The sequence below is a fragment of the Mangifera indica genome, chromosome 7 (genome assembly GCF_011075055.1).
Source record: "Mangifera indica cultivar Alphonso chromosome 7, CATAS_Mindica_2.1, whole genome shotgun sequence".
In the NCBI taxonomy this organism is placed as follows: Eukaryota; Viridiplantae; Streptophyta; class Magnoliopsida; order Sapindales; family Anacardiaceae; genus Mangifera; species Mangifera indica.
The window spans coordinates 1,098,771-1,120,775 of record NC_058143.1 but is presented as its reverse complement, the minus strand read 5'-3'; the positions used below and the strand labels follow the sequence as shown (position 1 = coordinate 1,120,775).

The 22,005-nt window shown below is 29.5% G+C and overlaps 3 protein-coding genes across 18 annotated transcripts in view; 2 read left to right on the top strand and 1 right to left on the bottom strand.

The window, feature by feature from the left end:
* Positions 1-22,005, bottom strand: part of LOC123220650 — a 60,833-nt gene that overhangs the window by 14,905 nt on the left and 23,923 nt on the right. The window lies entirely within an intron of this gene.
* The window catches only part of LOC123220620 (putative disease resistance RPP13-like protein 1), an 87,311-nt gene that overhangs the window by 49,224 nt on the left and 16,082 nt on the right, over positions 1-22,005 (top strand). The window lies entirely within an intron of this gene.
* LOC123220610 (putative disease resistance protein At3g14460) lies at positions 11,714-20,110 on the top strand. Of its 16 annotated transcripts, none has more exons than XM_044643073.1 (14): positions 11,715-15,601; positions 15,740-16,001; positions 16,108-16,147; positions 16,625-16,815; positions 17,020-17,100; positions 17,223-17,284; positions 17,377-17,757; positions 17,903-17,971; positions 18,062-18,145; positions 18,250-18,386; positions 18,462-18,587; positions 18,701-18,777; positions 18,867-19,107; positions 19,656-20,110. In XM_044643073.1, the coding sequence occupies exons 1-2, from the start codon at positions 11,896-11,898 to the stop codon at positions 15,961-15,963; spliced, it is 3,930 nt and encodes a 1,309-aa protein (XP_044499008.1). In that variant the 5' UTR covers positions 11,715-11,895; the 3' UTR covers positions 15,964-16,001; positions 16,108-16,147; positions 16,625-16,815; positions 17,020-17,100; positions 17,223-17,284; positions 17,377-17,757; positions 17,903-17,971; positions 18,062-18,145; positions 18,250-18,386; positions 18,462-18,587; positions 18,701-18,777; positions 18,867-19,107; positions 19,656-20,110. The 16 variants fall into 16 exon arrangements, with proteins under 16 accessions (XP_044499006.1, XP_044499008.1, XP_044499004.1 ...); XM_044643069.1 differs by adding an exon at positions 16,393-16,467 and having other exon boundaries at positions 11,715-16,001; XM_044643057.1 differs by adding an exon at positions 16,370-16,467 and having other exon boundaries at positions 11,715-16,001.

Below are 22,005 nucleotides of genomic sequence, written 5' to 3'. Positions count from 1 at the left end.
TACGGTAAAATCTCATCAAGGTAAGTATGGATTTAGTCACAAAGTTTCCAAACTTGTCTGTCAGTAATAAATATCAATTGATATGGACCTATATCTAAAACTTAATGATGAAGGATAGAATCCGAAACATTTCAAACATGCCTGCCATATGAGGAAGAGTCAACCATAAGTTTACTTTTAATAATTGGAGTTGTTGAAAAGTTTATTTCAATCTAAACCTTTGCCCAATATAATTTTGTTTGAAATTTCTAAATAAGAAATCATCTTAAAATTGAATAAACATTAACCTTTATTTATTAGCTTAAGGTTGTAGAGATCACTTTCGAGATTGAGTTCCACTTTGATAACTCAACTCATTTATTCAATATTGTTCATTTTATTGGCAATAATGCTCACCCATTTTATTGGTCACCCTCTAATGATATTATATATTAGCACAAATGAATTCAAATTGGACATCATGACCTCAATCCGAGCTAAGCCTCATATGAATGTGCACCTAGTCAAAGATAGAAATTTGAATAGGCAGTCAAAACTAGTTAAACCACACTCAAAACTCACCAATTATGATACTAACTATTTATTTTAAGAGCAACTACTGGTTAGATCATGATCCTATAAGCTTATCTCCTAGCTTGGAATGGGCTAGCCAGTCATATGTCATCCATTGAATTCAAGTGGCTAAGCCAATGTTCCACCATAAGCTAACGTTACCAAGGTTAGCAATTAAGCCCAGTTTTTCATACAACAATATATTAGTTGAGATGCTCCTCAATATTTGATGTGGGATCTGTAAATGCATATCCTTGATAAAGTTTAGACATTTTAAGTCCCATATAATATTTTTCCCAAATTTAATAATTCTCTCAAACACTTGACCTCCCAAACAACAGATTTTTTGGTCAAATTACATCAACAATATCTCAATGCACTTTTCTGAAAGAGCTTGCACTAAAAAGAAACTGTTTTACAAGCCAAATTCCAGGGTAATTAAGCTAGCATCAACATATTAACAAGTTCATTATTGTTAAATATGATGACCCAAATTCACGAATAGACATTTCAGATGAAGAATCAAGAGTTTCTCTTTTACATTATTTATGACTTGTTTGCTCTCATTACGAATTCCCTAGGTTTCTGCATAACATAAAAATCACAAAGCAAAACATTTTATGATGAAGAGACTTAGATTTCAGTCTCGTCGTGCGTTGGTCGATGAGGGAGAGGACAATCAATGATAGTTGAAAATGGACTGCAACTGAGAGAGAAGCTGGGAGAGTGGGAGAAGACTGTCGTCTTTGATCGCTTGTAGCTGCTGCAAAAACCCTAAGGGAGAATGTAAGTTTTTCAAACTTTATGTGGAAGGACTTTGTTAGTTTTTAAATTTAGGGATTGAAGATTTAATAAATTTTTAGTTTTTAAAAAATTTTTGTTAAATAATAATTTTACCTCTAACAGTAATAATGAAATTTAACAGAAAGATAGATATTTGAATTTTTGATAGTTAACGGATGAGAAGTAGTTTTATTCTAAACCTTGGGTGGAAAATAGTCATTTGGTCAAAAAGAAATGACAAAAGGCAAAAGCAGAGGACTTGACTACATCCCATGGGGCGTACAAAGAATATGACAGGAGCTCATGCCTTTTATTAATTATATTAAGATGCTCGATTTGTTTTGGACATTTAGGTACGTCTATGTCTTGCCCACACAATGGTGGAGTATCAGCCCAGCCAGATTTGTTTAATACTAAACCTTGAATTTTTTATGCATCGCTGAAAGCAGCCGACCCACATTGGAGCCCAGTGCCATCAAATCGGCTTTAATGACTACAGCCTATACTATGGACAATACCAACTCCCCTCTTCATACTGCTTCAGACGGTGGATTTTCACACCCATGGGCTCATGGCTCGGGCCACGTCAACCGGCAAAAGGCCCTCTCTGCAGGCCTTGTTTATGATATTTCAACCGAAGAATACATAGCATTCTTGTGCTCTTTGAAATACACCGCTCAACATATCCGAACCATCGTCAAACGCCCCGTCTGCTGTTTGAGAAAATTCAACAATATGACAGAGTTGATTTTTATGAAAGATTCTTTTCCTTTCTTTATCTATACGTTGACTAAAATATCATTTTATTTAGAGCACTATTAAAAACAAAATTAACAAGTTTCTCTTTCTTCCTCACACTTCTCTTATAGCAATCCCATCTGCATGCAGGTGTAATTCAGTCATTTTGGTATGATTAGGGTCTTTGAAAAGGTTTGACTATGTTGAATTTTTAAAGAGATATCATATAATATGATATATGATATAAAAAATTAGATTTTTGATACGCGATTCAATTATTATCTTTTAAACTTTTTAAATCATTTATATATATATATATATATATATATATATATATATATATAAATGAACCAAACTTTTAATATTTCTTATTGAATGTACCAAATAAATATAATTATAATTGTTTTGTTTTAAAAGCAAGGTAATTAGTTTGACACCAAGTAATTAGTTTGAATCCTTCAATAAAAAATTGTGTAAGTTCATTTTTTTCTAAGGAAATGATTGAAGTTTTTTTTTCTTATTAAAAGAATAACTTTATTTTATTTTCATTTTGATGAGACTAAACTTCCGTTTATCGCACAAATTTAGGTCAACCTCTAATGTCATTAAAAATTAATGATATGAATTTTTTGTAGTAATTCATAAATAATTAGTGAGATAATTTTGGCTAATGAAGACAATTTTTGGCAAATTAAACTTGGTTGTTTTCTTCTTAAGGGATTGAATTTTCAAATTATCTATTAAGAAACTAAACTTGTAATGTGTTATTAAAAAGCAATTCTAACATCTAGATATCAATTATGTCTTAATTTGTTCTATATAAAGATACGAAGAATAATTCGAAGAATGATTCTCTATTATTTATTTTTTATTTTTAAAGGCATGAGTTGTAATTAACACTTGAAAACAATATGACAAAGTTGGCCTCGACATCACAATCAAACAACTCAAAGTTGATTTTTATGAAGGCCAAAAGACTATTTCCTTTTCCACCCTAGGTTTAGTGAAAAGACAAATTTTTAGCTATTAATTTTACAAAAATTTAAATATTTATTTATTTGATGAAATTAATTGTTAGAAGTAAAGATAAAATTATCATTTAACTAAAAATATGATTAGTTAAATGATGATTTTATTCTTAAAATTAACTATTTTTATTAATTTTAATAGTTTATAGAACGAGTTTCGGTGTTTAATAATTAATGAGTGAAAGATTGGATTTACATCAAACTTTAGGTGGAAAATAGACATTTAGCCAAAGAAAAAATCACAAAGCATATACTATTATCATGGTGAGTTGTCCCACTTTCATAGAACGTATTTAGAAAACAATTCCAAAAAATAAAAGCAGTCATTAATGGTAGTTGTCTTTATCTCCACCGACTTTCGTGCCCACATGAAAATGAAAATACAAGATTCTATTTCTATCTCACCAAATAATAAATAAAAAATTACTATTAAATATAAATTAATACTTATACAGTAAAATTAAGGATAACAACATGGGAGGTATGATTTTTTTTTAATTAAATTAATCGTTCCAACTGTAATTTAAATTTAAAAAGTAGTTTAAAAAATTTTCAATGCAAAACCAAAACCAAACCATAAGTTTTAAACTGTTTGATTCGGTTTTATAGTTTAAACATAATCATACACACCTTATTTTAACAAGTTTTCTTAAAGAAATACAAACTCAAACATCAAAAGCAAATCAAAAGAGGAAACAAATTAGGATTCTCAACAAGATTGATGATGATAGTTAATTGAAGTGGATAATTTCTATTGATATATATGTTATGGTATAGAAACAATCAAAATTGAAATATAGTTTAATGCTATTTTGCTAAGATTATAGTGGCAATTTACATTTATAGTTTAAAATTTCAATAAAATTATATGTACATATTATTTATACATAATTTAAATATATAAATGATTTATCTTGATGTAATTTAATGATTTTGAATTAAATATAAAATAATATATAATCACATAATAATATATTATATATGTATATAAATTATGTATAAAAATATATATACTCATAATATTGTTTTTAAAATTTATTTTATAATATTGTCAAGCATCTTGGGAGGGGGGTTCACTTTGTGAGAAGAAATTAAAAAAAAGGGCAAAAGAGTTGACTTGCAAAGACTTGTATTATGGGGTAAAGATGACCCCAAGTCAAGAATGATAATGAAAATAAATAAAAAGCTAGAGAAATTGTTGTATAATTTCGGAATTTGAATGCATTAGTTAAACAAGAAATTGATGTTGATTATAAGTCATAAAGCAAGTAGCATTTAGTCTTTGAGATAATGAATGTGAATTGGAGTATCATACACTTCAAAGGCAACGTAAACATTACACCTAGATTTGATAATTCATATCTTTGGATCATGTTTATATCGTGTCAGTTTAAATTTATTAAAATAATATTTCTTTAAAATATTCGTGTCAGTTTAGATCATGTCAAATTTGGATTTTAGAAAACAATTTAAAAAAACAAAAGCGGTCATTAATGGTGGCTACCTTTATCTTCATCGATCCTCATGCCCACATGAAAATGAAGATACAAGATTCTATTTCTATCTATTCAAATAATAAATAAAAACCAATTATTGAGTATAAATTAATATTTATAAAGTAAAAATAAAGATAAAAATATGAGAGGTATGATTTTTTTTAATTAAATGAATTGAAAATTTTTTAATTGAAAAAATTGAACTTTCAAAGTTTTTTATTAAGAAAATTAAAATTTTAGATTTTCTGATAAAGAGAACTAAACTTTTAATATTTCTTATTGAAAATACCAAATAAATATAATTATGATTGTTTTGTTTCGAAAGCAAGGTAATTAGTTTGACTCATTCAATGGAAAGTTGTGTAAGTTCCCTTTTTTTCTAATGAAGGGACTAAACTTTTTTTTTCTTATGAAGGGACTAAACTTTTTTTTTCTTATTAAAAGAATAACTCTCTTTATGAGACTAAACTTCTTTTTTATCGCATAAATTAAAAATTAACCTCTAACATCATTACAAATTAATGATATAAATTTTTCGTGTTAATTCATAAATAACGACTGAGATAATTTTGGCTAATGAAGACAATTTTTGGTGAATCAAACTTGGTTGTTTTCTTTTTAACGGATTAAATTTTCAAATTATTTATTAAAAGACTAAACTTGTAATGTGTTATTAAAAAACAATTCTAACCTCTAGATATGAATTATGTCTTTCTTATAATTTTTCTATTATGTATCTTTATTTGAAATTATTTTAATGAAAATGATATTTATTGATGTAAATCCCTTTATTTTTCTTTTATTTTTTAACTGTATTTTGTTTATTTTAAATTTATTAATGAGAATGATGTTTTATTAATACCCAAATAAACTTTTTGACGAGACTAAATGATAAAGAAAGTTCAAACTTTTAACTTAAATTTTTTTTTTTATTATAAACAACATATTTTGGTTAGATTTTGTTTATTCTAATATATTTTGTGAAAATAAATTTGAAAAAAAAGACTACAATTTCATGCCACATTGTTGAAATATTATTAAAATTTTAAAAATTATAAATAACATATTTTGAATTCATAGTGAAAATAAATGATTAATTATAATTTTTTTGAAAACAATAATTTAGTAAATTTTATTGACCAATCAATCCAATAATTGATATAAGAATGCATGATGGGGATAAAAATAGCCAAAATGAAATGACAAAATGCAATAATGGAAGACTTGACTACATCACATGGCACGTACAAAGAATCTGGTAGGAGCTAAGGAAAGATACAAAGAAACAAAGAAACAAACAAAGAAATAATGCAATAATTGATTGAACTATCTTATATTGATATTAAATTATATCGATTTTTGTATAAAATAGTTCGATAAAAAAATTTCTTTTTCTTGACAGACTAGGCGTTTAGAGCATGAAATATATAATTGAAATAATTTCTATTAAAGATGATATCCAAACTTTTAGCCCAAGACAGAAAAAGCTTCAGCTTCCGACTGTTTTTTATTATTATTATGGGAGAAGGAAAAGCATCCAAAGCCCCCTAATTAATTGAATCGATGAATCATCCATCCACCAACACATCAAACCATACATGCACATGTAAGTGAAATGACGTTTCTGTCCTCTACCCCACTGACACTACTCCTCTCTGACCTGCATTTGTAAGAAGTATTGTACATCCATTCATCGACCAATGTTAAATGTCTATTTATAAAAAAATATTAATAATAATCTGTTATTTCGTGATTTTATGTTATTTAATTTTTAATTTAAAATTATTTAGTTATATGATAATATATCATTGTTTATATATAAATTAATAATAAATATACATAACTTTTTATTGTTTGAACAAAAAAATTGATTTTATAATTTAGATAAATTAAATTAACTCTAATAAGAAAAGCAACTTAGGTGAATGAATTATACGGTTAAGTGATAACGTCATAATTCAATTAATGTTACGATCTCTATATTTCGAGTAAATCATAATTCGATAGATTATAAAAGATAATATCAACTCTCTTATACTTTTTTTATTATGTATCTTAGTTTAAAAATATTTTTATCAAAATGATGTTTATTGATGTAAAAACTTTTATTTTTCCTTTATTTTCTAAGTGTATATGGTTCATTCAATTTTTTTTTTCTAATCAGAATGATGTTTTATTGGAACTAGATAAATTTTTTAACAGGCTAAATAGTAAAAAAATTCAAACTTTCATCGTAAAAAAATTTTTAATATAAAAAACAAAACAATATATATATATATTTTTTTGTTTTATTTTGAATGTATTTGGTAGAAATAAATTCTAGAAAAGGATATAATTTCAAGCCACATTGTTGAAATATTATTAAAAATTAAAAATTAAAAATTAAAAATTTTAAAATAATAATAATTAATTATAATTTTCTTGAAAATAATAAATTTTATTGGTTGGTCAATTTAATAATTGATGTAAGAAATAAAGGAAAAGAAATGGGAACTTGACAAAATTATGTGGGCGCATTTTCCAAAATTTTGTCTGGAAAACATTAACCCTGTGATAATATATACAATTAACCCATGACAATTCCGAGGAAGTGATGAGGGAGAATAGTAAATAATTTAATTATTAAAAAAATATAAATATGTTAGTGGTTAAGGGTTGTGTAAAGGGAATAGTTGGGACATCTCAATACAAAGAATTTTCTAATAATTATATCAACATATGAAAGGCTACAATTTCAAGCCATGTTATTGAAATATAAATAAAATTAAAAATCAAATATTTTCAATTTATATAGAAAACAAATGGTTAATTATAAATTTATTAAAAATAATAAATTATTAAATTTTATTGGCTAGTCAGTTTAATAATTGATATAAGAATGTGTAATGGAGAGAAAAATAGACAAAATGTAAAAGTGGAGGATTTAAGTTCTGACTATATCACATGATCACATTTTCCTTAACATTTCCTGGAAAACGTTACCCATGATTGTACAGAGGAAGAGTCAAGGAAATAATGATTATGTATTCATTTTTATTTTTTACTGATCGATCACTTCAATAATTGATTTTTGTCAAGTGAAGTAGAATAATGGGCAGAGGGACGAGGAGTCGCCGCATGGGCCTCCTCCGAATGTTGTCATCAATGAGGTCACCATTAAAAGTTATCCCAAATTGCTTTATTCTGAAGCAAAACTTCAAAAGAAGAATTCAACTGTAACATGTTGTTCGATATAATTTTAACTTCTTACAAGATACAAATATCTATATTATCACACAAAGAGTATACTTTTAAAACACGTTGTGGAAATATTATTAAATTTTAAAAAATTTAAAAAATATATTTTCAATTCATATCGAAAACAAAAAGGTAATTATAATTTTTTTAAAAACAATGAATTAATAAATTTTACTAATCGATCACTTCAATAATTGATCTAAGAAATGAGAATATACAAAAATGGAGAACTTAACTACATCGCATGGGGTGCATTTTTCATAACTTTGTCTGGAAAAAGATAATCTCGTGACGGTACAATTAATTTAGATAAGCGGAGGTAACTTTGTCTTAAAATTAATTTAATTTTAGATTCTATTTGAATTAATTTAAATTTAAATTATTTATAAAAACAAGTTTAGTCATTTTATTCGAATTCGATTTATTTAATTTAAGCTTAAATTTGAGTTCAAACTACTAAAATCAAATTCAATTTTATCCAAAACCTCATATACAATTATTATAAATTCAATTGGTTTAATAGTTTCATACTATCAAAATAACAATATCAAATTAGTTTGATCAAATTAAAGTAATGTTAAGTATGCATTCATGAGAAATACCAATAAAGGTACTAATAATGATTTATTATTATATTATTATATGTTATTTTATTTTTAATTTAAAATTAATCAATTATATAATAATATTTTATTATTGATATATAAATCGATTATAAGTGTGCATAATTTTTAAATATAAAAATAAAAATATAATAAATTTTTAATTTTAAAAATATTTTTATTAAATAATAATTTTATTTTTTATAATAAAAAAATTAAAAAAAAGTATGAGTACTTAAATTTGTAATAATAAATAATTAATTAATTAGATTTGCAGCAATCCAGAGGTGGAAAATAGCATTTGGCCATTTTAATTTTGTTGAAAACATGAATTAGTAAATTGTATTGATCTGTCAATCCAATGACTAATATAAGAATGCACGATGGAAGAAAAATAGGGAAAAAATAGGAGAAAACTCGAAAGTGAGGACCTGAAAAGATCACACGGGGCACATTTTCCATAACTTTGCCCGAGAAAAGTTAATCTTATGACAGTACGGAGGAGGAGTTCAGAAAATGGATGGGACATGCCAGTACAATAAATATGTTGGGAGCTGAAGAAAGATACAAACAATGGCTCTGTATTTATTTTTATTTTTCACAGACCGGTCACTTCAATAATTGACTTTTGGTCCCTATTTTTGCACCGGGGCGGAGCAGAATAATTGCAGGCAGGCCCAGCAGCCGCTGCAGCGGGGCAGGGTCATGACACTCCTCCCAAGCTGCCATTGGTGAGGCCACCATTAAAAGGTACCCTATATGATGTTTGGTTTTAAAATTTAAAAATTATTTTAATAAGTTATTTTTTATTTATTAATAATAAAATATTATAATAATTTTTTATTATTAATATTGACATAATAAATAATATAAATGGTAATCTAATTATTATTTTTATCTTAAATATTAAAAAATGATGAAGATAATTTTATTTTATTATAATTATATTATTATTTATTAATTTTTTGAAACAAAAATAAATTTATTTTTAATTAATATAAAAATATTTACAAATTATTATATTTAAAAATATTTAAATAAAATAATTTATTACTGTTATTTTATTATCTTTACCAAAATATAATAATTATTTATATTTATCAAATTTTATTAAACATAATAATCATTTATATCTAGTAATCTTCTAAATAATTTATCTTCAAAATAATCTCTCTATTTTGATAATAAAATATTATTTAAATGAAACACCCCTTAAGTGTAGGTTGCTTTATTTTGAAGCAAAACTTCGGATGAAGGATTCAATTGCGACATGTCACTCAATATAATTTTAGTTTCTTTTGAGACGCAAGTAACTATACTAATAAAAAGAGTATAATTTTAATACACATTATGAAAATATTATTAAAATAAAAAAAATTATAAATAAAATATCTTCAATTCATACTAGAAATAAAGGGTTAATTATAATTTTTTTTAAAACAATAAATTAGTAAATTTTATTGAGTGATCATTTTAATAATTGATATAAGAAATGAAAAAATACAAAAGTGGAGGATTTAACTACATCACATAAGACTTTTTTTTCATAACTTTACTAGGAAAAAGATAATCCTGTGACAATACAATTAATTTAGATAAATGAAGGCAACTCCGTCTTAAAATTAATTTAATTTTAGATTCTATTCAAATTAATTTAAATTTAAATTATTTATAAAAATAAATTTAATTTTTTTGTTTAAACTTGATTTATTTAATTTGAATTTAAGGTTAAATTTGAATTACTTAAACAAAATCAACTCTATCCAAAATCTTATGTACAATTGTTATAAATTCAATTGGTTTAATGGTTTCATATTATCAAAATAACAGTATCAATTTAGTTTGATCAAACTGAAGTGATGTTAAATATGCATTTATAAGAAGTATTAATAAAGTTACTAATAATGATTTGTCATTATATAATTGTATGTTATTTTTTAATTTAAAATCAACTAATTATATAATAATACATCATCATTGATATGTAGATCGGTGATAAGTACACGTAGGTTTTATTGTTTGAGCAAAAAAATTGATTTTATTATTTAGATAAATTAAATTAACTCTAATAACAAAAGCAAATTAGGTGAACAAATGATATATTCAAGAGTTAACATCGTAACCTAGTTAATGTTACGACTTTTATATTTCAAGTGAATCATGATCGATAAATTAGAAAAAATAACATCAACTCTTTTATAACTTCTTTATTACGTATTTTAGTTTTAAATTATTTTTATCAAAATGATATTTATTAATGTAAAAAATTTTATTTTTTATTTTTTAAGTATATATTATTCATTCAAATTTTTTTAATGAGAATAATATTTTATTGAAACCTAAATAAACTTTTTTACGAGACTAAATAGTAAAAAAAAATTTCCAGCTTTCAACTTAAAAAACTTTTTAATGTAAAAGACAAAACAATATAATTTTTTTGTTTTATTTTGAATGTATTTTTTAAAAATAAATTTTAGGAAAGAATATAATTTCAGACTTTTTGAGGCTTTTGGGGCAACCGATGGCTATATCATCACATAAAAAGTATAATTTTAAGTCATGTTGTTGAAATATATTAAAAATAAAATATTTTCAATTCATACAAAAAAAATGGTTAATTATAATTTTTTTAAAAATAATGAATTAATAATTTTTATTAATAAATTTTATTGACCTGTTTAACCCAAAACTTTTAGCCCAAGGCAACAAAAAGCTCCAGCTGCTTTTGGCTGTTTTAGATTATTATTATTACGGGAGAAGGAAAAACATCCAAGCCTCCTAAGTAATTGAATCGATAAATCATTCATCCATCGACACATCAAATTATACATGTACATGTAAGTGAAATGACATTTCTGCCCTCTACCCCACCGACACTGCTCCTCTCTTACCTACTGTCTTACACCTGTATATGTCCAAATTCATATGCAATTTAACATACTAATTGAAAGAGTGGGGCTATCAGTGGTTTTGGTTGGTTGAGAGAGCCACATCAAATAATGGCCCATCTGTTAGAAAAAAGCATACTAATTGAGCTCATCGTTAGGAGCGCTGCCTGGAAACAGAAGAGAGTAAACTCAAACATCTCTTTTCCACAAGAAACTTCAGCCACCCTCAGCTACATTCAGTATTTTATCTACTTACCAAAAAAACATTGCAAATTTCTTCTTCTTCGAAGAAAAATAATATATATAAAATAAAAAATATAAATATATTAGTGCTCAATTATTCATTTTTCTTTTTAAAAGGCATGAGCTGTAAATCACACTGGAAAACAATGTGACAAACTTGGCATCACAATCAAAACATCCCAACGTTGATTTTTATGACTTTGACTAAAATATTTTTTGATTTTGAGCACTCTTCTTATAAACAAAATTCACAACTTTCTCTTTCTTTGTCACATTCTTCCCTTCTTGTTACAATCTTGTATCTTTCCTAATTTCCAGCTATCGAACCATGGAATTCGTTCTTGAGCCTGTCGTCTCCGTACTCCTTAACGGGTTGAGTAAGATATTGAGCTCCAATAAAGTGCGGGACTTTGCCCGGCAGTTTGTTGGAGGGGTGGATTCAGAGATCAAAGAGCTGGAGAAGAAGTTGAAACACATTAGAAATCTTCTTCGCGAAGCGGAAGACTTGCAACTCTCAGATGAAAGCGTTAAGAACTGGCTTGACAATCTTCAACACTGGGCTTTTGATGCTGAGGACGTACTGGATGAGTTTGCCTACGAAGCTTTGCGACACAAACTGAAGGCACAACACCAGGCTAGCTCTAGCAAAGGATTTAGCGCTGTCCAGATGGGATCCAAGATCAAAGAAATCAATAGCCAGTTGGAACAACTTTGTGGGCAAGGATCAGAAGAACGTGAGTTCCCGGAGCTTTTTAGACTGCCACCAACTAGCGTCTCTGCGCCGCAAAAACCAGAGGAAACTTCAGGCGTCCCACCTGAACAAAAGGTTTATGGCAGAAATGAAGATGAAGCCGAACTATTGAAATTGGTGAAAAGCGGTGCCAACTTTCAAGTAATAGCAGTTGTTGGCATGGGAGGGATCGGCAAAACAACAATTGCTCGAGAAGTGTACAATCACAAGGAGTTGGAAGATATCAAGTTTGACAAAAAAGCGTGGCTGTGTGTTTCAACCACAACCACCTTTGACGTTCTCACAATCTCAAAGAAACTTCTTGAGAAATTTTCGTCCCCCGCTCCAGATAATTTAAACGATGTCCAAGATCAGCTGAAAGAGGCAGTAAGTGGAAAAAAATTCTTGATAGTATTAGACGATATATGGAAGGTGGAATACATCGAATGGGAAAAGCTTAAGTCTCCTTTTGCAGCTGGTGCACTTGGAAGCACGATGATCGTGACAACACGCCATGAACATGTTGCACAAGAAATAAGATGCAATCATACTTATCCATTAAGTCTTTTATCCGGCGGAGACTGTAAATCCTTGTTTGAGGAGCATGCGTTTGGGCCTAATGCAGCTGCTAATGCTGATCAAATTTCCAATTCAATTTATGAAAGAGTTCTTAATAGGTGCAAAGGCCTACCACTGGCAGCAAAGACCCTCGGTTGTCTTCTACGCTTTAAGCGGAGCGATATCTGGGAGAAAATATTAGATAGCAAAATATGGAGTACAAATAATGACAGTGATGGCATTCTCCCAGCATTAAAGCTAAGCTATCTTTATCTTCCTTCGGATCTAAAAAGATGTTTTGGCTATTGCGCAATTTTTCCTCAGGATTACGAATTTGAGGAGAAGGAACTTGCACTTTTATGGATTGCGGAGGGTATTGTTCAACCATCTGAGGCAAGTGAGTGTTTTCTTAAATTATGTTTATGGTCGCTTTTCCAACAATCGAGCAGTCATAGTTCTAAATATGTTATGCATGATCTTGTTCATGACCTTGCTCAATGGGTTTTTAAAGGAATCGCTTTTAGATTTGGGCAAGATATTGTTGAGCTTCCAGAAAATTTCGAAAAGGTTCGTCATGTTACTTATGAACCTGATCGTTATACTAGAAAAAATAAATTTGAACCCTTGGAAAAAGCAAAAAGTCTAAGAACATTTTTGCCTGTGAAGCCTAAGTCAAACTGTTATATAAGTGCTACTGTTATTTTTTATTTATTACCAAAGTTTAAAATGTTGAGAGCACTATCTTTTGAAGGGTATCAAATCTTTCATTTACCTGACTCAATTGGAGATATGATACATCTAAGGTATCTCAATTTCTCTAGTACTAAAATAAGAAGTTTGCCTGAGTCAACGTGCCAATTATTTTACTTGCAAGCTTTGTTATTGAAAGATTGTTCTGATCTCACGAAGTTACCTTCTAACATGAAATATTTGACCAATCTATGTCATCTTGATATAAGTGGTCGAAATTCATTGAAAGAGTTGCCACTTGGAATGAAAGAGTTGAAAAATCTTCAAGTGTTGTCTAATTTTATTGTGGGAGAGGATAAACATTCTTATTTGGAAGATTTGAGGAGCTTAAGTTTTCTTCAAGGAGAGCTTCACATTTCAGGATTACAGAATGTGACAGGTTCAAATCAAATACCAGGGCAAATATTAAGCAATATGAGCGAACTAAAAGTGTTGTTACTAAAATGGGGACATCAAGTAAACTCACAGGCAACAGATGTAGAAATGAATCTACTTGACAAGCTAAAACCTCCTATCAGTTTAAAAGAACTCACAATCAGAGGCTATGGTGGTGAAAGTTTTCCATCTTGGTTAGGAGATTGGTCATGGCTCTCTAATTTGGTGGTTCTTAAATTAGAAGAATGTAAGAGGTGCACGTCTTTGCCTTCACTTGAAATGTTCAGCTCACTTGAAGACTTAACCATTAAAAAGATGGCAAGTCTAAAAAGAATAGATTTTCAAACACCTTTCAAGTCATTAAAATTTCTTCATTTTGAGGATTTGGAAGAATGGGAGCATTGGGACGACTGGAGAGGAAATGAAGATACTGAAATTTATCCTAAGCTGCGTGTGCTTTCTATTGTAAGATGTCCCCAACTTATTGGAAAAGTACCTAATCGTCTTTCTTTATTAGAAAGATTTGTTATTAAGGATTGTCCAAAGTTGGTGGTCTCATTCTCAAATTATCCCATTCATTGCAAATTAGAAATTGATGGTTGTGAAGGAACGGTGTGTAATGATGGTTCAATTGATTTTGAGAATTTGGATTCTAAATATCTTGCAAATATTTTGACAGTTGAAGATAAATTAAAGAAAGGTTCTCAAAGAGTATATCGTTTGAGGATTGCTCATAATGAAGAGATTCTGAAATCATGGCAAAGTTTGAAAAACGCCAATTTTCTTTCCAATATAAATTCTCTTGAGATTAGTGAGTGCCAGAATCTAAGATCTATTGGAAGGGGCATGCTACCATCATCTCTGGAAGAATTTCATATTAATTCCTGTCAGAGTCTAACATCCATTGATAGCGATGTCTTACCTTTATCTCTAAAAAGGCTTACGATTGGAAGCTGTAGAGAACTAAAATTTTTGAAGGATTTAAGTGTTTGTTCTCGTATTGAGTCCATAAAGGTTGTTTACTGTGACTCGCTCAAGTGCATATCATTAGATGGTCCGTTCCCTGAGGCACTTACATCCATCGAAATCAGGGCTTGTGAAGAGCTAAAATCAATTGCTGAGTCTTTTGATAATAGCACGTGTCTTCGAGAAATATGTTTACTTGCTTGTAGAAATCTTGAATCCTTGCCTTTAGGTCTACAACATCTTTCTTGCCTTGAGTCTATTACAATAGTTCTATGTCCAAAATTGTCGGTGAGAGAAGGTGTTCCCGCCAGCCTTAGACAACTCTTAATTAATGAATGTGAAGATGACAAGGGAATGGGAATGCTCGCCTCTCTAAAAGAGTTGGACATCGGCAGCCTCCCACAACTTAAATCAATCTCAGACCTCACCAATCTCACCTCTCTAGAATGCTTGCATATCTGGGAACTCCCTCAGCTTGAACTAATTCCAAATCTCAGCGGCCTCACCTCTCTTGGCTTGTTGACGATCGCTGATCTCCCACAGCTTGAATCAATCTCAGATCTGAGCAACCTCACCTCTCTTCAACAGTTGGAGATCGATGGTCTCCCACAGCTTGAATCAATCCAAGATCTGAGCAACCTCACCTCTCTTGAAGGTTTACAAATTTCCGGATGCCCAAGGATCAAATCAATTCCAAGTCTCAGCGGCCTCACCTCTCTTGAGAGTTTGACAATCTATGATCTCCCACAGCTTGAATCAATCCAAGATCTGAGCAACCTCACCTATCTTGAAGATTTACAAATTTCCGAATGCCCAAAACTCAGATCCCTGCAAACCCTGCTATCCTCACTTCAGTCTTTACAAATTACAGATTGTCCACTGCTTATAAAACGATGGAAAAGGGTTACGGGAAAATATTCCTCAAAGATTGCTCAAATTCCTAAAGTTGTAATAGATGGCAAATTCATCTACAATTCAAAGGAGTACGAAGTTGATCATCGGAGCTTCTTTTTCTAATTTTCCTGATGGCACAGATACGTCTAATTCCATCAAAGGTTTGTAAAATATTTTGATGACACCTCTACTATTGTCCAGATTTGATTTAATCCAACATCTTTTCTATTAATTTTGAAGTTATTAATCTCATTCGAACTTTGGCAGCTGATGATCAACAAGAATCTCTCAATGGTGGTTTGTCCAGGTAATTCATTTAACTTTAATCAACCTAACAAAACATCTTGTATCTCAAATTCTAATCCAACTTTTCTAATTCCATAAATTTATTGGTAACTCAAGAAACTTTTCAACTTAGGAAAATTCCAACTTAAGGAATTCTAAATGAAGTAAATTCCTCATGTTCTTGTTTCATTTTTCAATTCCTCAGAGGATTTTTCAGTAACAGATTAATTAATATTATGCTTAGTTTTTGGTGAGTTTTGAATTCAGGGAAGGAACATTTAGCGGGCAGAAGTTGAAATATATTCCATCGAATTGATTTGAAGCTTATCTATTTCAATTTAGGTTTGTCATCTTCTAACATATGGACCATCCTAAAATTTTACTTCTACTTAGTTGTGTTTTTGATAATAACTCCTCTGCCTCAAGTTTATTTAATAGATTTTCATAGCTTATTTAAGGAATCATTGTTTACTTACTCAATGTAAACAACACAATGCAGGACTGCTATGCTTAGATTCAATGTTGCAGAAATCATCGGAAAGGCTTAAAATGATCCCAAATCATTTCTGTTCTGCACATCTAATTACACATTTTCTACCTTACTCTTGGGTTTATATATGGAGTCTTCCAATTGATGAGAGCAAAACCAAGTAATGGATTTCTATATATCTTGCTGAAGCAGAGTAACTGGTAAATTTTCACCTTATGCAAGCATGTGATTAATTTATTTTGAATTTTTGTTTCCTTTTATGTAGACACTTATTCTTTCAATTTCTGAGAGGGTCATTGAATACAGATTAAATGATATTATTGTTTAATTTGCATGAGTTTAGAGATTTAATGCAAATTTCATAATTTTGGCTTCTATTTCTATGCTTCTACAATTAAGGGCAGGAATGTGTGGAGGCAAGTGTTGAGTTATCTTCATTCTCAAATTGAACAATTGATTTAAAACTTGATCTCCTTCCGTTTTAGGTATATTAGTATTTCCAATTTTTAAACCATTATATTATTTATATTTCTACTTTTTGTTGTTTTGAAAATAACTCCTCTATCTCAAGTTTAAACTCCACTAACTTTATTTTTTCTTTTATTAGATTGTTTAATTAGAACAAAATTTTGAGTTGCCAACAAGATTCTTCGATTGGAGTTTTATAAGGTACTTGTAATGTTTTGTGTCAATCTCATTTATGGTTGAATTTAAATTTTAGTACACGTAATTTAATTTAGTATTTTTTTTTTTTTTTCCAGCAAGAAGCAAGTAAATAATTGAAGGTGGTTCCTCTGTTCCAAAACTTCTCTACTTTGTCATCTCATGGATTGTCTCAACTCTTGTGGTTCCAAGGTAATCAAAAGTAAGCAATACCTACAATTTTTGATAAAATCATAAGCTAAAGATCCTTGCTACTTTCTCTTCCAAATCTGGGTTCTACTATTTTCCTTCTGATTCATTTTTCTTCAGGTGCCACTGTCTGCAACTTAATACAAGAACTGTTAGAACCTAAATCCTGGCATGTCTAAGTTTTCCAGATCTGAACTTCTTGGTGTGTCTGCTTGCTGAAATTACAATACTGAGATTGTATCTTCTAGCTGTTGCAACGGTTAATCAAACAGCATTTTTTCTGTTTGTGTGTATGGTATTTTTATTGTTATCTCATTGTTTTCGTTTTGGGCAAAGATATATTGTGAAATCCATCATTGTTAATCCATGGTTTACTTTTTATAGCTTATTTAAGGAATCATTACTTACTTTCTCTATGCAAACAACACTATGCAGGATTCCCACACTTAAATTAATATTGCAGAAATTGTTGGGGGGCTTAGAGTTTTCCTTCTCCAACTTCATGTAAGCATATTTAAACTTTCAATAAGATCAAAAGTTTTTTCTGCTTCACACATCTAATTGTGTACCCAACTCTTTGATTTGCATATGGAGTCCACCAAATGGTGAGAAAAATTAAGGGATAAACCTCTATATATTCTGGTAAAGCAGTACAACTAGTCAGTGTTCATCAAAGAAGTATGTGAGATATTCTTTCTCGATCGTTTTACATTTTCCCACTATCATTGCACTTTTATTCTAGAATAGCATGTCTCTTTAATTTGAATGTTTTAATATGCAAGGTGAATACTGAAAGAATTTTGAGATGAAATCCACACAACTTCAAGAGAGTTACGTGTGACCTTGGATGAAAGACATGAATTAGAAGTTTAGCTTATGATATTTGTACAGTAACTTTTGAGCAATAAGTTCTATGGCGGTAAGATATTTCTAACTTTGATAACAAATTCTTATACGTCTTTGAAATAATGACAAGTTCACATCTTTTCTGCAGAATTACATCTCACAAACTTTGGAGATTAAGAGGTGTTTTGTGGATATAATTTACTACAAAAAGGCATGTTAGATTTGATAATTTCCTGTCCTTACCAAATCAACTAAACAGTCTCTCATCCTTTAGGTAATTTCTTAATATGATTACTCTTAAAGTCTCGTTATTTTCTGTTGGTTTACCTATTTGCTATACAAATATTGATATTTGTCCCTTGTTACTTGACAACTTGTTGAAATAAGAAAAGGGAAGATAGGGCAAGAAATCTCTTGAAGCAAATGGATGAAATTAAAAAAAATTTACAGCGCTTCAGAAATTTGTAAGTTGCAGTTGTGTTCTTGTATCACTTTGTTTCATGTATTTCTACAGCGGTGTCATTTTTTTGCTTTATTTTTCTTGGTTTTGTAGGTGATTTGGTTGTAGGGTTTAAAAGTTAAGTATACTAACAGCAACACGACTACAGAAATGGAGAAGCAATGAGGAGTTTTGAAGAACAAACCACTAGATCATTGCTTCACAAAATGGTGCCTCATCGTGTTGTCATAGCAGTGTAAACTTATTGTGATGATAAGAGGAATGTGAAGCAAGTAGGGTAGCAATGTAGGGAAAGAAAATCTACTAAAGCAACATGTTATTAGTTCCAACAATGGTAAGACAAATATAAATAGATAAAAATTCTTGTAAATTTTAAGATCTTTGTGATGTTGACAAATCTTATGTATTCTCAACGGGATCAAAGAGTGCAAAAAAAAAAGCTCTAAAATCTTATCTCTTGAACTTGTGGAGATTAAGAGGTGTTCTCTGCTTATATATTTTGCCAGAGAAGACTTGTTGGATATAATAATCCTAGATCCTTACCAGATCAACTGAACAGTCTCAAAACTTTAAGTAATTTCTTAATACTAATGTTCTCAAAGTTATGTTATTTTATGTTTGTTTGTCTAGTTGCACCTCTAATATAATATTTGTCCTTTGTTAATTAATAGTTTGGAAAAGAAACAAAAGGGAAGTCAAAGTAACTTCAATAGGATACATGGCAAGAATTTTTCTGAATAAACTGGATGAGATTAAAAGACTTGACTCGCTCACTATTTTCTTTTTCATAAAGTTGTAAGTTGTAATCCTATCTATTGCATCAACCCTTTTACTTATTCTTTCAGCTTTATCAATTTCATATTTTATTTCTTTGTTTTGCAGGTGATCTAGCCACATGGTCGGAAAATTTCTGTTCACTAACACCAAACGGCTAGTGACCTGGAGAGAATCTCAAGAAGGTTAAGGCCACAAACCACTAGATCATTGCTTCATAGACTTGGGGCTTCATCATGTCACCATGTCAAAAAATGCAGTGGTAGGGTGTTACAGACCTGGAGTTCTGCCTTGAAGCTGCTCTTCACTGCTGCTGGATTAGTGGTATCAGGATGTTTGTTGGAGATTGTAATGTGTTTGGGGATGAAATAGATGCTGAAGATGTGCTGCTGGGTTGGCTCTTCCTTGCTGCTGCAGTCTTGTTACTAGAATAATACTGGAACAAGAAATCTGGAATTTATGTATGGAATGATAAATGTACTCAAATATCATAACAATATTCGTAAATTGATGCTTATGCTGAAAAGATTTTCCAGAATTACAATAAAAGTTCTATTGATCTATCTTGCTGTTCTTTACATTGGAATTAACATAGATTCAAGATACACAAAAGACTTAAACAAACAGACTAATCCCTCCAGTTTTAGAGAGGCTGGAACTCTTCCTCTTCTTTTTTCTCAACAATTTTCTTCTTTGAATTCTTTTTGGCTCCTTCCCTTTTCCTTTTGTCCTCATAACAGTCAAGCCTTCCCGTGGATTGCCCCGTTCCCTCTCCAAATTGTCCTTGCTGCTGTGAAATTGTCATCTGCTCCACTCCTCTGCCTTGCCATGTGTCTGTTGTCCCAAGTTGTCCCTCCTCCTCTTGATTGTTTTGCATTTGGTGTCTCATCTTGAGGGAATTGTAAGCATAGGCACTAACACAGGACAGCAACTTAGGAACTGAGATTGAATTTTTTCAACATCACTTGCTCCGTTACATATAGGCTGTTGAATGGTGTGACTGTTTTATATGTTCATCCTTTCATCTAGATATGTGACTGGGAATAAAAACAGGTTTTATAACCTATGTGTACCAGCTCTGATACCATATGTCAAAATAATATGAATTAACCAAAAGAATTTGTCAACATTGACAGTTAGAATATGGTTTGCACCTCTGTTAGTATTAACGACTGGGAACAAACAAAAGAAAGAGCATTCAAAAAGAGCACCAATCAATTTCTGAAAAGAAAAATTTACAGTATTATTGACTGTATCGTATTAGAGAAACAACTGAAAATGAAAAAGAGTAAGTAATAAGAGTGGTTGAAAAGATGATAAGTGGTGTCTTATCTAACAAATTATATGGCACATGGTTGGATCATCCTTCTCTAAGTTAAGACAAGAAATATCAAATTTTGCAGCACTTTTATACAGCATATTTTTTTCGTTTTAGCCTTGGTAGAGCATGCAGTGAATCGTATGCCTAACAATTGATAACCCAAATACAAAGATACGTGGCTGAGGAACTTTATGCCTGCCTTCTTGTGGACCCAATACGCAGAAACTCATTTTGATGTCATAATTTTAAAGAAAATCATCTGCATTTTGATAGTGACTATCATCCAATGGAGAGGGCAACCACAAAAAGAAGATTTGCTAGTGCTGGAAGAACCTCTCCAAATCACTTTGTTGATTCTGCCCGAGATATAAGCTGTATAGAAAACCTCCTTAATCAGTTTTATAATATTTTATGCTATTCCAAATCATCATCAAAAGACAGCTTTTGACATACATGATGACCCGACTGTGTTCGGGTTCTTTCACTATAAATTTAAGAATTTGGAGTACTTTTGATGATTAAAACAGAGTTGATGATCAAACCAACAATAAGTAAAGCTTAAATTGACTTCAAGTCATCTCTTTTCTTCATTTTCTTCTGTGTTTTTATATTTCGCAATCACTCTCTCGATTTAATTATATTTTATTAACAATTAGGGATGTATACAATTGATTAACTAGATTTGTAAATTGAACTAAATTTTCAATTTGTTCAAAATTTAGATCTGAAACCAAACCAATTTATGTATTAGCTGATTTATAACCGAATTGAAATTATCAGATTAGGTAACCAAAAATTATATTACCTAATTTTGAACCAAATTTTATAAGTAATATTATAATCCCTATCATTCAATAATCTTAATTAATTGTATTTTTATTTTGGTAATTTTTATTTTCACTAATTTTCTTAATTAAATTAATTTAAAACGAAAATTAAGTAAAATTTAAATGACAATATAATTGATATAAATATATTGTGTGTGACAACTCTAATCATCCAAGAAACGATAAGAGAGAAAGGTGGAGAAAAATTATTAGTTTTTAAATTTAAAGAAAAAATGTGATAAATTTATTTAATAATAATTTTACCTTTGACATTAATAATAAAATTTAATAAAAAATAAATATTTATATT

What these genes read in the sequence shown, in the direction of transcription:
- LOC123220610 (XM_044643071.1), top strand. Translation starts at nt 11,896, where the DNA reads ATGGAATTCGTTCTTGAGCCTGTCGTCTCCGTACTCCTTAACGGGTTG.